Raw genomic sequence first — 16745 nt, forward strand, 5'->3', positions numbered from 1 at the left:
TTGTAAGAATTCAATATCTTTAAAAGGTTGTTTGCTCTATCAAGCTTGGCTGAGATTTGCAAACAGATTTAAGAGATGGAACGTGAAAGAGCAGGAGGTTGGACAATGTGATTACATGGGCATTGTCTTAGTAAATCAAATTAAAGCATGATCATTGATATATTCAAAGAATATTTACATTTCTGAGATTAAAAAATCTTAGTGGGCTGGACAGAGCTAGACAGAAGGAAAAAGGAAAAGCAAGCAAAACAAGGTGTGCAAATTAATCTCTCTCTTTAAAAGAGGCTCTCTTGAAGCAAACAGCATCTCAGTGCTTGGAACCGAGTGCACTGAGCCCCACAGACCCCAGAGTGGAATGCTGACCCTGAACAAGACCCACAGACTGGGGGGTTCCTATGAACCCTACACCAAAGTGGAGTCAATCCAGCTGGCTAAACTCAAACTCCACTGATATGTTCAATATGTAGCTAGAAACCCTCCTGCTGGTGAGGCTCTGGACACAGTGGAAGTGGTGTTCCAAGCCTCTCACTGCTCACCACTAGCCAAATTTCTGTGCACCCTCAAGTGGCCAGGTTCATGTAGCCCACCTGTCCTTCTGAGCCTGTTCTGTGACAGCAGCTCCTCCCTCACACGGTGTGAGTAGGGATTTGAAAAGGGAGGGCCACCTGCGTCCCTGCTCCCTGGAAGTGCCTTGCCTCCTGTTCTCCATATCCTGAGGTCATGCCTACATGAGCTGTGACACCTTCTCAGACAATCTCAGCCCTCCTGGATGTCCTGCATGGTCTAGAGGAAGGGATCACTCTGGGGAGCCAAAGGAATATTTCATAGTGTTGAAAACACTGCCATTCCCTGAGGATGAGCAGCTCCATTGGAAATGTGATGCCAAGAGTTAGAATTTGCTCTGTGCTGCAAACTTGCAGTTGAAGCTGAACATGGAAGTCTTTATAGTGATCTATCAGGAAATTCATTGTCCTTTCCCAGGTGGACTAATTTCCAGAAAGGACTTACAAAATTGAGTTAACTCCATATATTAGGCTATTTGCTGTCACATTGTTTTGCTTATTGAAACTAATTATCATTCTATTTCTGTGAGGATTTAGACCTCTGCACCATAGCTCTTGGGCGACTGTTTTTTAGAAGTGTGAAGTTATAATTTAGGAAGGGACTTAACAGCTCTCTGCTTTTCAAAACAAAAGACTGACACAAAACCTACAGATGTTGTAATTAAAACTCGCTGGTCTTGGGCCAGAGCAAAACAAATGTAGTGATGTTTCCACTCCCATGTGAAGGTGGCACAATTTAAAACACTGTGCTACAATGTTGTGATGTTAAATAAAAATTGGAAGTCCAAAGAAATAATTGTGTCATTGGTTATCAAGAAACTTGGCTACATCTGCGAACAGTAGTGAACTACAAAGCACAGAATCATAGAAACATGGAATATCCTGGGTGGGAGTGTTATTTTTGTTTCTTGATTCCAACAGATGTACCTAATTAAGTGGATTTTTTTTTCCTAATTTTTGCTACCTCTGCCTGTTACCAGTTAGAGAAATTCAGCGTTTGTTTCAAACTTCTTCAAGCCTATTCACTAACAGAGTCCCTCCATTTGGTATACAATGTTAATTTCTCTGAGTTGCCTTTGATAGGTATTGTTCACCTTTGCAATAGAAGCATGTTTATATGATTAAAGACTTGAGAGATCCTGAGATCCCAAATTACTTTGCTGACCAAAGAGAATTTTGGTGGCAATTCATTTATTCCAGCTCATTTAAAAAACCCAGAATGTCAGTGCGGAAGCATTCACTGTCACAGGAAAAAGCAGGGACTGAAAACAAGCCCGCGTTATTCAGCAGCCAAATACAAAATGGAACATATTGTTAGCAACGGGCTTAACCAACTCTCAGAACAATTCCCGATGAAATGCGGAGGGTTCACCATCACTGTTTTTTTCTGATTCCGTTCCCTGCCGGCGCAGCAGAGCGGAAGCGCCCACAGCGGCCAGCACTGCGCCCGCCACGGGCAGGCCGCGCCGCCCTCACGGAGCCTGCGCTGCCTCCAGGCGGCCCCGGGGAGCCGCTCCGCCCGCGGCCGGCGGGGCGGGACCCTCGGGGCGGGCTGGCCGGGGCAGGGCAGGGCCGCGGGCTGGGCCGGCCATGGCGGGCAGCGCCGGCTATGGGGAGCTCAGCCCGGGCTCGCTGCGGCGGCGGCTGCGGAGCGCGGAGGAGGCGCAGCAGCGCCAGGCGGGGCTGGTGCGGCAGCTGCAGAACGAGGTGAGGAGCGGGCGGTGCCCGGCGGCGGGGAGGGGGTGCAGGGCCGCCCGCGCTGCCCAGGGGGACTCGGCGGGAGCCCGCGGGGCCGCCCCGGGCGGGCGGTGCCGAGCTCGGGGCGGGGAGGCCCCGGAACGCCCGTCCCGCCGCGGTCTCGCTGCCGAGCCCCTCCTGATCTCGGTGCCTGCAGCATCGCTGCTGCTCGGCCCCGTCAGCAGGGCTTGTCCCGGGCAGGAGTCGGGCCGGTTTGCTTGCAGAGCAAGTTTGAAAACTCGTTTCGGTCGCTTCAAGGACCCCCTTGAACAGCCCCCTTGAACAGTTGGCTCGGGGTACGTAGGGGCCGTAGGTCAGGTAGAGCTGCCCGCACCTGTCCCATCGTTCTGCTTGCTGCCGCTGTCTCAGGTGAGCAGACAGTGCTACGCGTGAAAGAAACCCCGCCCCAACCTGTCATATTAAAGTAACGCTTCCCTATATTGCAGTGACTTCTTTTTGAGCGTATCAGAATCACTGTGCTTGGGCTGGACAGAGTCAGAGAAAAGTTAACGTGAGGTGAGCGGAGTCTATTACAAGCTGCTTCTCTCATCTGCATTCTCTCTATTCATTCAGGTACTGCAGTACCAGACCTGGTGTCAAGAGTTGGAGCAGCAAGTGAAAGCCGGAGGGGTGAGTGTGCTGCAGGTTGTGAACTAAAAAGGGTGTATCTGTTCCCAAATGCAGACCAATAAAAACGCTCCACAATCCAATCACAAGAAAGCAAGTTTTTACTGTCTGAGGGTTTAGAGAAACACTGTGTTTTCCCATCCGTGTTTTGTCCCGTTGCCATTTTTAGAGCAGTCAGTAGTCCCAGAAATGCCAGTCCAGAAAATCCAGTTGAAGATTTTAATTTTGTGAAAGAGTGCTTCATTGGAGTTACATTTGTCCTGGGTCTCAGGAGAGGACTGTGCTGCGTGCTACATGATACAGCTGTCCTGGAGAAAGAACCAGTTAAAACACCTTTTTGGAAGTCAGGAAGGCTGGTGGTCAACATACAGAACTGGCTCAGTGCATTTCTTTCTGCTTCATAGCTAAAATAAGCCTAGAAGCCAAAGGGTGGAAGAATAGGAGAGCATTCCCACGCTTCAAGTCCAGATCAGCACTTGAAGTCATGAAGTGAGGACACATAGTAGTGGGAGAGTGAGGAGAGCTGCTCACACTAACACCCTGCCCTTCCCTTCCTCCCTGTAGTCACAACGCTGTTACACCTGGAAGAAGCCATGAGCTCCTGAGATACCCAACAAATGGATAGGAAAATGGTGGATGCTGACAGTGGTGAAAGAAACACTATCAATTTGACTAAACATTTCCTTTCTTCTTAAAGGGATCCCTTCCAGGCAGATGGGAAACCACAGCAGACCACAGCCTGGAGAAAGCACTGCTTCAGGTGGAAGAGGAGCAGCAAAGGTACAAGGAAAAAGCATTTTTTCATATTTGGTGTCCTGGATGCTCACAGAAGTGAGGGAAAACCTGTCAGTGCTACCTGGCCTCCCCAAGGGAAGCGGTTGGGCAAGCTGCTTTGACAGGAGAAAGGTCCACAATCTGCTTTCTGTAGTACAATAATAGTGCTGTGTGCTTAATGGCTCTGCTTTGAGTGGGGAAGTGGGGTGTATATTCTGGGTGAAAGGTCCTTTTCCAGCCAAAATTATTCTGTGGTTCTAGTAGGTGAACAACTCTGGACAGTGCTATAGAAAAGTGATACATTCAGTGACTATCAGCATGAAGAGGGGGCAAATTATGACATGTGGGCATCGTCAGGGTTGAAGGGGAAACCAAAATCATGGATGGAAATTGAAGGCTCAAAGCACAGAGAAGCAAATGAGGTTTTCATCACAGAGAGATCTTAGTTAACCCTGTAAAGTACTTTTACTGCCTCTCAGACAGTAGTCAGTGTTAAGAGAGCTGGGAAAACACAAGGATGCTGAAGAGCTGTTGTTCAGCAACCTCATTGTTGTTTCTCTCTCTTTCCAAGGTGTGAGAATCTGGCAGAAGTGAACACTCTTCTGCGGGAGCACCTCGATAAAGCCAGTGAGGTTAATTCTGCCCTCAAAGAAGATATTGGAAAACTGACGGTGGATTGGATGAGGGCCCGGGAAGAGCTGGAGTTGAAGGAGAGTGAATGGCGCAGTGAGCGTGAGGTGAGGACAGGCCATGGGAATGCCAGAGGGGAATGGGAATGCGTTTTGTTCCTGGCATGGAAAACTTGCTGTGTGGAGGCTTTGGCTCTGCTGAGGATGTACTGGTGCTGGACAGGGGAGTGGGAGGGAGGAGTGTCAGCAGAGGGTGCTGGGGGAGATGCCCACCTTCTGCGACTGCGCTGCTTGGTCGAGAAGATAGAGCTGGGCACTGTAGGGCGGTCACAGGTACACTTGTCTCTTTAATAGTTCCTTAATCCTTGTTTTGAGCAATTGAGACCAGAGAGGTCCGTGTGTGTTCAGATTCAAAGTGGCCAACACAGGAAGAAGACAGGCCTCTTGTACTGACTGCCTGTTGTAAGCCAACCTGGCACTGGGCTTGAAGGAGCTTGTGTTTGTGTTCCTCTGCTGGGACTTTGAGGCGATGAATCACTATCAGCTTGCTTTGCTGCTACCCACTGCTACAGGAGAAGTGTGGGTGATCCCTTCTGGGCAGGTGGTTCCCTTCTGTAGGCCTCTGTGATGCCTCTTCAGTCCTTGATGCCCCTGGTGCAGTAGTTATTAAAGGGCACCTCGTGATGGTGATTTACTCTCTCCTGTCTGAGAGATGTTACAGTGACAGTGAGGGCTGAATTGACATTTCTTTTTGTCTTTGCATGTTTAGCTTTATGACAGCTACTTAAGAGGGGAACATAACCGTCTGCTCAGCCTGTGGCGGCAGGTGGTGACCTTCCGCCGCCATTTCCTGGAAATGAAGACTGCCACGGACCGGTGAGTGGAAGTTGAGGCGAGATCTCCTGCAGCAAAAGTGTGGCTTGCTTACTTTTCAGTCCTGCTTTTTGAACCTCAGTGTTGCATTAGTTACAGCAGAGGTAGGATTTCTCCTTTGGCAGTCAGAAGCAAAGCCATTCAGCATGCTTCGGGCTGTTCTCAGAAGAGTTGTTGGCTGCTGGTCTTCAGATAAAGCTGAAGGGCTTGGGCCATGAGGACAGCAGAGGCTCTGAGCAGGTGATGACTGTGGTGATGTGTGGCCATGTGAACACAGGCACAGAAATGCATGGACACCTGGTAAAACACTCACTGAAGCTGTACATGCAGCATATAGAGTGGTCTCTTTTATGAAATTATAAAAACCTGCCTGTAAAAAATCTTTACCAGGTTTCTTTTCCCATTGCTCATAAGAGAAATGCATATTTTTTCCCTTTTAATTTCCAGCATACATTTTTTCTGGTCAGTTTGTATCCTCTTACTCCTCTTCCAGTATTGCTGAGAGAAAGAGCAGCTTCTCTGCCCTGTTACTGCATTTGTCCAATTTATTTTGCTTAGTTTGATGCCTCTTTTTATGATTGTTTCTTATTCTTGGGCTCTCTGAGGTTTTTTCTCCCAAGAAAAATAGTGTAGCTGTAATAGTACCTTCTGGTGTCAACATGCACTTTCAAATTCTGGGTTACTGTAAGCCATTTGTCGTATTTGATTATAAGTCTTCCCTATTGTGTAGAGTCTGCCTGACCTGCTATTTAGTCCTTGTGTTGTTTGTGCTTTTATGTTACAGCATTTCAGGCTGATTCTTACACCACCTTTCTGAAATGTTTTATTATATAGGTATAGTCTTGAGCTTCTTAGCAGTCCAAGTGGGGATCACAGAGCACTCAAGAGCAGAGTGTATAAAAGCTGGGGATCTTGGTAAAGTTCCTAATTTCTATTAATGATAATTGCAGTATGTTAATAAGAGTAATTAGAGGTGCTTGAGGCCTTCTGGCCTGTGCCATATCTTACTTCTTATATCTGAGAAGAAAACAGACTCCACACTTGGCTACCTGGTAAAGTCATTGCTCAGCTGTCAAGATGTGTCCTGGTCCCCAAGTGTCAGATGAATGACTTGTCCCCAGTGAAGTTGTCACCTTGCCTGCCAGCTCTTCCTGATGCATGATTGCCTGCTTCAGAAGTGAATCAGTTGATAAAGATAGTGGAGTGAACATTGGCTCTTTCTTGGTTCCTCTTCAGAGATTTGTCAGAGCTGAAGGCAGAACAAATGAGGCTTTCTGGATCTATTATTGTGAGCTGCTCTCGCCTGAACTCCTGTGTGCAGCTCAGGGAGTCCATCCCTCTGGGTAAACCTGTCCTCAAGGATCAGGCAGAGCAGCAAGTGAAACCAGCTCAGGAAGTGGTAGCCTTACAAGTCAGGTGTGACATGGAGAAGAAAGAGCTTCAGGACAGGTAAACATGTTTTAACTTTGCTATTACCAGCATTATCTTTTGTGGCAGCTTCTTGGGTTCACAGATGGGCTGTGCTCACATTTAGAACAGCCCTGCACAGCCCTGTGTCTGTCCCCAGTCAAACTCTTGCCTTCAACAGAAAGGATGGAAAAAATTATCTGCCTGACAGAAATTCTTCCAAGTAAGACAAGACTGAAAAAGAGATAGCCTCTGATAGTGCTTTTGCTGTTAACTGATTGTTGGTGAAAAACTGAATTCAGCATAAAGAGAGTTGTGTTTCTTGTACAGCCCTTTTACTTCTCAGGGCTGTGCTGAAGGAGTTGGGAGGAATTTGCCCAGGGCCACCATAAGCACTGCAGCACCTCTGTGCTGACAATTCCTTGCAAGAGTGAGCGGCCTTTGGGGCAAGAAGTGCCATTTTGCAGCATCAAGCCATTAACCTGTAGAGATGAATGCTGCCTTTGCTGTGTTTCCTGGGTTGAACTTTGCTGTGCTATGCTTTGGGGAGCTGCTTCGCTCTTTAACAGGTGCTGGTGTGCAAAGCTTTTGGAGTGGCATGTAGACCTTCTCTTCTCAGGGTGATGGAGCTCTCAGCCTTGCTTGTACAGTCTCAGAAGCAGAACGAGGAGAAGGAGAAGACCATGAAAACACTTAACGACACAGTGGAGATTCTAGTATGTTTTACCTTTACCTGGGAGATAGCCCAGTGTGTGCTCTCCAGCCTGAACACAGAGGTGTGGCTTCCTCAGGAGAAACAGTGGTAAAGATGCCCAGTGTATGGGAACATCAGGCACCTTGGCAAAATATTCCTTGTGTGTTTGGCAGATGTGGAGTCAGTCCAGATGCAGGCAGTGCCAGAGGAACTGCAGACAGTTCAGGTGTCTTCCTCTTAGGGAAAATGCTCTTCTGCCTGTGACTTTAGGTCTCTGGGGATCATAGTTCCTTAGAACTACTGTTTAATAGCAGTCTATAAAAACTAGCTTTTGGTCTTCCTTGTAGTTTTAGTAGAGAAGAAATGGAATAGATATGAACAGGAATATACTGGAATCACTGGAGCTGAGACTTAGCAGTATGACTGCTACTGAGGATGGGAATTCTGCAGATGGGAGCAGCTCTTCCGTGCCCACCCTTTCTTTATTCTGTTCTCAGGAATCAAGTTGGATAGAGAAAGAATTTGCAGCTTCATTGACTAACAGTGCCAAAGAAGAGATTCTTTTCCTTCAAAAGCTCATTAAAAATATCACTGAGGTGAGTACAGACCTGATTACAGGGATGACATCCCTGTAAATTTGATTTTGAAGTATTTGAGGAAGGCAACAGACTGGCTTAGGGACTAGAGATACATATTGTGTACTATCTGTGTTAACTGCCATTGCCTGTTTAATTTTTAGACTACTTTTCTGACACAGAACCTGTTCTAGCTTGTGAGTTGCTGTCCTGTGACAATTTAGTGAGTCAGTAGAAGTTTCAGTACCTTTGCCTTCACCACCCTGTTAAGGTCTCTCTTGGACTGTGTTTTCAGAGTGTGCTACTTGACATTTGCTACTTGACATTCCCTCACCCTCTTTGAGCAATGAGTCTGTTGTTCTTCAGATCTTTGTGAAAGGTCAGTGACTCAGTTGATGCACTTGCCGGCTCTGCTCCTTCCCTCGGTGTTCACTGACCATTATAATCTCCCCAGAATCACAACTTTCAGGGGTAACCTTAACTTAGCCCTAAAGTTCTCTTAATAGAGATGAGTTTAGTTGTCAGCTCTTCTACACAGCTGCAAGAAAGTGAGTGTTCAGGCAGCCTCCAGCCACCGCACACTTGTGATGAGTAGCTGTAATCAGAAATCCCTGGAGTACTTGTAGCCACAGGGACAAACCTTTGTGGACTGAAGAAACAAGAAAATTGAGTTTTTAATGACTCCAGGGTAAAGTGGAAGGAAAACGAGAACAAGATAAAGAAAACCAAGTAAAATGAGCAAAGGCTAACAGCTGGATGTGGGCTTTCAGATGGTGTTAGACAACAGTGACAGCATGGTCAGCATTATCTGCACTGGCAGTTCCCAGCATGCAGACTCTGGGGACATCGTCTCAGCTCCAAGATCTGTTGATACAGGGCATGCCTTTGGATTGGTTCTGGAAGCACTGGCAAGGATGCGAGGGGCAACACGGGTGAGAACTTTGTGCCTTCCCCGATAGCCACAGGCTCAGTGCTGAGGCCTTGCTCAGCTCGACACCTTTCCATTTGCTCAGCCACTTGAGGCACTTTTTTGCACCTTCATACTCATGCTTCTGCACTGCTTTGCTGTGTTCTACTGCTTTTCTTTCCTTGATGCCCACCCTCTCAACACAGCTTTTGCCTTCTGAGGAGCTGTCTCTGCTAGCTGTTTCTTCCAGCTCTCTGGAGCCACCTTCCCTGGTCCTTATTGCTCATTTGTGCTCCTTCCCTACCTGTTTCTGCAGGCCCTGAGAGAAGAGCTTTCTGCTAGGCAGGACTCAAACAAATTCCTGCTGCAGCAGCAGAGATATCAGGAAGAGAAGTGCAGGGAGGTGCAGCAAAGGCTTGAGCAACTGGAGGAGAAATGCAAGAAGTCCAGCAGCCACCAACAGCACCTTCAATCTTTAGTAGAAACACTCAGAAGGTGAGTGTCTCCTCCTCCTCCTCCTCCTCCTGCATTCCAGAAACAATCTGCTTCCAGGCCTGGGAGTTCAGAGGCGTCCTGGGTGAAGAAGTCACCTGCCTACCATGTGTAGGCCTCAGTGTGGCTCTCGAGCATTGTCCTGTCTGGGTTTTTCATGCTCTCCTGTGACTTCCAAGGCTGTCTGGGAGATGCAGAGCCATGTTGGAATAGAAGACTCCTTCTTCTCACAATTCTGCTTCCCTGAATTCTGTTCTTTGCGTGCCCCTGCTCAGCCACTGCTTCTCACTGAAGGAAGGCAAAATCCTGCCTTTCCCATTGCCTCTGGAGGATTTTCTTGGGAGGGAAAGAGCAAGGTCTTCCTTAGCCCACTGTCCCCAGCTCCATCGTGGAGTGCTGAAAATGGCATTGCTGACTCTTCAGGCCTCTTGGTTCTTCTGACTGAGCCTTGTCTCTGCAGTGACTGTACAAACCTCGAGAAAACTAGGGAAGAACTACAAGAACAGCTTGGATTAAGGGAGCGAGAAGCCTCATGTCTGCATCAGAGTAACGCTGAGCTGCAGATGAAGGAAGAGTCAGCCCAGGCAGAAAAGGCAGAGCAGCAGGACAGGATGGAGAGAGCACGCCGTGAGCAGGAGCTCCTGTGAGTGTTAAAGCTTTCTCTGGCAGTGCTGGGCTTGAGGAGGCCCAGTGTGAAGGAACAAATGGCCTGCTCCTCTCTTGTAGCATAGACTGTTGTTCTATAAAAACCTCTTTCTCCTCCTCACAGAGTGAAGGACTTGGCTGCACTTGAGGAAAAACACTCATTACTGCAGAGCGAGTTGGTAGTCAAGAAACAGACAGTGGAGAAATTGCAGCTTCAGAAGGATCTGCTGGAGCAAGAGAAGGATGAATTTGCCATGGCTCTGGAGAAGGTATGGACACCTTATTCTTAGGCAGCACTTGTGGGAGTGGGAGCTGTGCCACCAAGATCACCTGAGATGCTGCTTCTGGCCGTAGAAGAGAGGGACAATGTTGTTGTTCTTGGAAAATGGTGATCCAGCCAGACAGGCTCTTCGGGATCATTGGTCCCCATGGTCTTACTGGGAGCTCTGCCCTAGGAATAAGTCAAAGACATGCAGGGAAGGTGGAGTGGCTGCCTGCAGTCCAGGATTTTGCTGCCCTTGTTGTCCCATTGTTGTTTTGCCTCTCCAGGCAGAGCGGTCAGTGGCAGAGCTGACAGGGGCTCAGAACAAGCTGAATGCTGAAAGAGCCGATCTACAGGCTGCAGCAGCAAAGATGAGCAGCATCAATGAAGCTCTTGCATTGGACAAAGTGCAGCTGAACAAATATGTGTGGCAGGTGAGCAGAGGTACCAGAGATGTGCCAGGTGTTTGTCTCCAGCTGCTGCTGTTTCTCAGCCTTCTTAGCTTGGCATGGTCTGCCCAACTGACTGTGGCAGTGTTCCTTTTCTGTCTGAGCCAATCTTTCATAGTAATTCTTCCTGTACTTTATTTCCTCTATGTTTTTGTGACTCTAGCTGGAGCAAGAGAAGGAAGTTTTGTCTGCTAAAGTGGATGAGATGGAGAGAGCAAAGATCTGTGAGCAGGAGAAGCTGAACTTCTGTGAAAGAGCAAACAAAGAGCTCTGTGCAGAGAAAGCCCGGCTAGAGCAGCTGCTGAAGGAAGCAGAGGAGCAACGGGAGGAGCTGTGGCTGGAACTTAGGACACTGGGAGAAGAGAAAGCAGAAACCCAGGAGAAATTCCGTCAGGTGACCAAAAGTATGGTGCATCCATGTGAGCGCTGGGCTGCTTGGTTGAGGGAATCTTTACCTGATGGATTCTGCAGTGGTTTTGTCAGGGGGACATGTGGTAGTGCTAGAGGTCACAAGGCTTTGCTTGCTTCTTTTTGGAAATGTGTGGGTGGCTTGCAGAGCTGTTCCACAGTTCTCAGAGTTGTCCTCTGCTTCTACAGAGTCTTTTACTCCATCTGTCTTTGTTGGCTTCTTTTTTGGCTCTTGATAACCTGCGAAGAGATAATTGTGTTGTCCATGAATCTGAGTGGGTGGCAAAAAAATCAAACTGTAGCAAAAGGATCAAACTCTGTAGCTCTGAATCCTTTTTCTGGAAAAAAACAGATCTGTATGTTTCTGTTGATGCTTTTTGTCATGAAGTTGGAGCATGTCCAGAGAAGGGAACGGAGCTGGGGAAGGGTCTGGAGCACAGGTGTGACCAGAAGCAGCTGAGGGAGCTTTGGGAGCTCAGCCTGGAGAAAAGGAGGCTCAGTGGGCAGCTTCTTGCTCTCTATAGCTCTCTGTGACAGGAAGCTGCAGCCAGGTGAGGGTCAGGTCTGCTCCCAGGGAACAAGGGCCAGGACCAGAGGAAACAGCCCCAAGCTGTGCCAGAGGAGGTTTGGATTGAGTGTTACAGGATAGCTGCAAGAGAAGGCTTTGTTTCTCATGGTCCCTGTCAGACAATCTCAGTTCTGGGGAATGTGATAAGTTTGGCAAATGCACAGCAGACGTTTTGCTTTGGCCACGTCAGCCAGACGTCCATCAGTCACAAAATGTCTGCTCAGCACAAGAGCCATTTCCCTGTGAGGCGTCCTCTCCTTGCAGAGAGTTGCTATGAATATGTGAAGAAAAGACACTTTGATGTGAGTTTTGTTCTTGAAGGGGGAAATCCTGTATATTTTCCCTTGATTCAGCAAGCAAATTTGTTTTCCCAAACCTTCCTGAAAATGTCCAGCAAAGAAATAGATCCAGAGAGAAATTTTGTTTGCCAAGTGGCAGTTGTGGAAGATGCAGTGTTTTTGGGTGACAACACAGAGTTTGGAGTAGGGATGTTTGTTGGGAAGGAGCTGTCTGGTCCCAGGCAAGCCAGCAGGGCCTGACACAGCACTTCCAAAGTAACAGTGCCAGAGGCTTTTGGCAGCCCAGGCTATCAGAGCTGCATAGGGCAGATGCTGTGAAACTTTGAGCCAGAGCACAGGTGCTCCTTGTCCTCTGGCTGCCTGCGGAGGTGCCACTGGCTGGCTCTGCACAGGGCTCCCGAGGAAGGGTTCGAGCTGTACCTTGTCCCACTTCCAGGTTTCCCAGGAGCAAGAGTCGTTGAGCAGGGCTCTGGAGCAGCTGCGCCAGGAATCCTCTGGCCAAGGGCATGAAATGGCTCAGGTGTGCAGAGAGAAGGAGCTGCTGGGCCGGGAGAAGGCTGCCCTTGAGGGCCGACTGGCAGCCACAGAGCGCCACCAACATGACCTTTCCAAGCAGCTGGCAGAGACCAGGTAAAGGCAGGGAGCAAACCCTGGGCAGGACAGGGCTGAAGAGCTGTAATGATAAAGGTGGTAAACACTGCACAGGGGTTTAAGGTATCCTCTGTGCTTTTCAGATGTAGATTTGGCTGTTGAGGTCAGGTTGGGCTGGGCTGTCTGTGCTATGCCAGGCCATACAGAAGGCCTGGGCAGTCCCTCAGAGGGCTCTGCTCTGCTATTGAAATGGCACAAATGTGCCTTCTCTGGGCGAGTTTCCCCATTTCCCGTACTCAGGTGTGGGGATCTTGAGCCACGTCGTCCTGGAATAACCAACCGGCTGTGGGTGTCTGGAGCAAGCAACTCATGTCTCTCCATATGTGCAACTTGTAGGTCAGCAAAGGAGAGCCTGGAATCCAGGCTGTTTGCTGCTCAGCAGCAGATATCTCAACTGGAGGTGACCAGGAACCATCTGGAAGCTCAAGTGTTCACAGTCACACAGGCCAAGGAGGTGATAGAAGGTGAGAATCTCGTGTGCTTTCTTTGTGGTGCTGCCCCTGCCTAGAGAAGCTAAGCACCCTGTAAAGCTGCCTCTGTCCACAGGGCTTCTGAGGAGTGGTGGGGCTTCTGGCAGTGAAGGGGCTGAGGTCAGTAAAGTCAGTAAAGACTCTGACTCTTGCTGTTGGTTGTGTTTGCAGGAGAAGTGAAGTGCCTGCAACATGAGCTGGAAGCAGAGAGAGCTCTCAGGAGGCAGGAACAGGAAGACACAGTTCAACAGCTCCTGCAGGCAGAGCAGCAGCATCACGAAAGCCTCAGGCTTCAGGGAACTGCTCAGCAACTGGAAATAAAGAAGCTCCTGCAAGACCTGGTAGGGGACAGTACACTTCTGAATTGTCCAAGCCAGCCCTGTGGGTTGGTTTAGCACAAGCAGAGCCTGAGGGTGTGAAAGGGCAGCAATCCTCTGCCAGAGGCCTCCCGCTGCTGGGCTGGGCAGCAGAGCCAGCAGCTCAGACTCGGAGGTGCCCAAAGGCCCCCAGGATGGTGCTGGGACAGTAAATGCAGCCACGGCTCCAGTGAGGGTGTAAGAGGAGTTCCAGAGCGGGTTGGGCAGTGCCCACCCAAAGCGTGGCAGCCCAGGGCAGGATCGTGCCCGAGTCCCACATGCCACGGAGCAGATGCCAGTGTGGAGCAGATGCCAACAGTGCTGCTGGCTGCAGGCGTGGGAACTCGGTTCCTTTCTTGCTGTGCTTCCATGGTGGACAGAGGGATTAGCTTTGGGCTGGAAGCAAATGGAACAGGCCCCTTGTCCATGGTCCTTCAGTCCTTGTGACTGGGGCATCAGAGAGGGGAAAGTGACACCTCCTTTTGTGAGTGCTTGGACCCAATGCTTGGGAAGGTCTTTGCCAACAGAAGAGATTCCATGAGTCTGTGATTCTTGTACCTGCTGAGCCTCCTTTTGAATTCCATGACAGGACACGGTTTCTGGAGCACTGTTGTCTTTCCTGGTTGGGGGTTGTGGGAGGGAGAAGCTTCACCTTTTTCAGCAAGGAGCTTGCCTGGCACTTCATCTTGCAAATTTTTCCCTCCCCTCCTCAGGCAAGTGAGTGCAAAGGGCACCGTGCAGAGATGCAGGAGACGCTGGAGCAATGGGAAAAAGAGAAGGCAGAGAGAGAGCAGGAGCACAAGAAGGTGGTGTTTGAGATGAGGCAGGAAGTTGCCACCCTGCTGGCCCAACAAGAAGAGGAACGAACTAGATTTGAAAATGCCAAGCGAGAGGTAATGATTGTGGGGGGAGAACTGGTGTGATTTTTTACAAGGCTGGAGCTGTGGGAGATGGCATGACATGGGGCTGTGTGGAGCATGCCCTCCGTGTGTTCTACATTGAATTGGGAGAGGTGAAAGCTGAATGGGGACCAGGAATGAGCCCTCTCATAGGAAGCCAGGCAGAAACATCAGCTGTCAGCTGAGATTTTTGTGCTGCTCTTGTGCTCTGTTGTTCTAAGATGTACCTTCACTGTTCTCTTTCCGCTCCCCTTTTGGTGTGTACTGGTAGGTGTCCATAGCCAAAGTGTGTTTGTAGCTCTTTTCTTATGTGAGAACAGGGAGAGCACAGCAGGAACACTGACAAGAGAAAAATCTTTTTAAAGACTTGCCTGGAGTATTTCTGAACAGTAACCAAGAGATGTCTTCTGGGCTGTGTTTTAAGTCACTTCCTGGGAAGCTGTGTCTGCCCCGGGGCAGGCAGTAGCCCAGGGGAGCAGCAGCCGAGTGCTGTGAGAGCACGTGAGCCCATCAGTCTTTGCCTCTGCCACACGGATGTTGCAGGAGAAGTGTGAAGCCCTCTTCTCTTTCCTTCTGTGCAGGTGCTGCTGGAAGAGCAGAAGGAGAAGAGTGCTTTATCAGAGGCACTGCTCCAAACTCAGGGAGAGCTCAGCCGAGCCCACCAGCAGGTCCAGCAGCTCAGGCAGGAGGTGAAAGAGCAGCAAGAAAAGGGGCAGGTAAGTGTGAGTAGGCAGGCAACAGAGGGCAGAGCAGTGACAAGGGCACAAAACGCAGCTCCTGGGACTGAGGAGGCAAGGGCTGCTTCAGGCCCTGGGAGCACAGAGCCTGGTAAGCTCCAGAGCTCAGCCCCAGGAAGGAAGGCTTGCAGTGGAAGCAGAGCTGGGTAGAGAAGCCAAAAGAAGCAGCTAAAGGATTGGGATTTTGAGGCAGCAAGTGGAACAAGCTGAGCCTTAGGGTAGGTTCTAGGAAGTTGCTCTGCATTTTGTTGCCAGACCATCAAGGCAAATCTGCAAGCTGAGCTGCAGGAAGCTCGCAGTGAAGTCCAGGCAGCGCAGAGGAGGCACAAGGAAGAGCTACAAGGCCTCAAAGAAGAAATGAATCTGCTCCTTGAGCAGAGGGAGGCTCTACAAAAGCAGGTGAGTGAAACAGCAGTGGCCCTGCAGCCATGCAGCGAGGGGTCTGTGGCCTTCTTGCTTTTCCATGGCAGAGCAGCAGCTGATGGGGTGATCCCTGGGGCTGTCTCGGGCTCTGGGGGCTCCATGGCAGCTCTGCTCTGAAGGACACCCAGTGCTCTGCTGAATCTCAGCTGCTGCTCTGGACAGCTGGGCTAGTCCTCTGGGCTGTTGGCCAGCAACCATCAGCATGGATTCCTGCTGGCCTCTCCTTGCTAGCCTTGGTTTGGGAGGTGCTTTTTCAGGAGCCCTTGGTGGTGGGCCACTTAGAGACTGAAACAAGTGGTCCATATCCAGTGTGAATCTGGAGCTCTCAGGACAGGGAGATGTGGAAAGTTGTCCTTTACCCTTCCTCACAGCCTGTGCTGTGGCTGACAGTGACAAGCTGTGGCTGTAGCCTCTGACTGCTTTGTTCTCTTTGACTGGAGGTGGGAGAGTTGACATCTCAGCTGGCAGCCTGCCGAGAGTCCCAGGAAATTACTGTCCAGAGAGCCCAGCAAGATGTGAGGGAGGCCCAGGAAGAGTCCAGGCAGAAGCTGCTGGAGGTTGAGCATGTCCAGAAGATGCTGGAGGAGGCAGAAAATCAGAACAAGGAGCTGCAAGTGCATCTGCAGAAGTTGGAGAGGGAAAGGAATCAATGGGAAGAAGTGGCACAGCAAAATTCAGAATTGCAGGCTACCGTGAATGCCCTAGAGAAGGAAAAAGCCAGGTAAATGAAGGCCTGTGGGACTCTGCATTGTGGTGAACGGATTCCCTCTTTGCCATCTCTGCACCTGCCAGGGGCTCTGGCAGCATTTCCTAAGTGGCAGATTCTGAACTCTCCGTGCAGTGCAGACACTTCTCCTTGTCTGGATGTTGTCTTTCATTCTCTTTTCTTTTAAGTCTTCAAATAGAGTTTTTTCTGCAGACAAAGGATTTTGGAGTAGCCCTTTCCCTCTAGGGGGTATTGTGTTGTTAGGTGGGTGTGTTGACACTGCCCAAGCTGCATTGTAAGGAGTGGATACATCCATCAGCTCCACCTTGGGTCCTGTAACTTGAAGCCTTTGGGATGTGGATCAGCCTGGTATCTCATGCTTTTTGTTGACATAAGTTGTGTTAAACCCATTATTTTTTATCTAGGCCAGATGAAGAGAATCACAGAATGGGTAAGATTGGAGGCACCACAGTGGCTCATCTGGTCCATCCTTCTCCACAAAGCTGCTGCCCAGCAGGTTGGCCCCAGCCTGTGCAGGTGCCTGGGGCTGTTCCTCCCCAGGTGCAGGACCCTGCCTTGGTCCTTGCTGGATTT

At 49.7% G+C, this 16745-nt stretch overlaps 1 protein-coding gene across 1 annotated transcript in view; it reads left to right on the plus strand.

The window, feature by feature from the left end:
- The first annotated feature begins 2153 nt into the window (after positions 1–2153).
- Positions 2154–16745, plus strand: part of CEP250 (centrosomal protein 250) — a 28196-nt gene continuing 13604 nt past the window's right edge. The window contains exons 1-21 of the mRNA XM_053993149.1: positions 2154–2270; positions 2874–2930; positions 3625–3707; positions 4273–4438; positions 5100–5206; positions 6440–6652; positions 7230–7326; positions 7802–7900; positions 8650–8811; positions 9103–9281; positions 9739–9921; positions 10048–10192; positions 10473–10619; positions 10798–11028; positions 12346–12539; positions 12897–13024; positions 13202–13371; positions 14100–14279; positions 14867–15001; positions 15278–15421; positions 15886–16166. Coding sequence (XP_053849124.1) covers positions 2154–2270; positions 2874–2930; positions 3625–3707; positions 4273–4438; positions 5100–5206; positions 6440–6652; positions 7230–7326; positions 7802–7900; positions 8650–8811; positions 9103–9281; positions 9739–9921; positions 10048–10192; positions 10473–10619; positions 10798–11028; positions 12346–12539; positions 12897–13024; positions 13202–13371; positions 14100–14279; positions 14867–15001; positions 15278–15421; positions 15886–16166 — 3218 coding nt within the window. The remainder of the gene's footprint in view (positions 2271–2873; positions 2931–3624; positions 3708–4272; positions 4439–5099; positions 5207–6439; positions 6653–7229; positions 7327–7801; positions 7901–8649; positions 8812–9102; positions 9282–9738; positions 9922–10047; positions 10193–10472; positions 10620–10797; positions 11029–12345; positions 12540–12896; positions 13025–13201; positions 13372–14099; positions 14280–14866; positions 15002–15277; positions 15422–15885; positions 16167–16745) is intronic.

Source organism: Vidua macroura, chromosome 17 (genome assembly GCF_024509145.1).
Source record: "Vidua macroura isolate BioBank_ID:100142 chromosome 17, ASM2450914v1, whole genome shotgun sequence".
Taxonomy (NCBI): domain Eukaryota; kingdom Metazoa; phylum Chordata; class Aves; order Passeriformes; family Viduidae; genus Vidua; species Vidua macroura.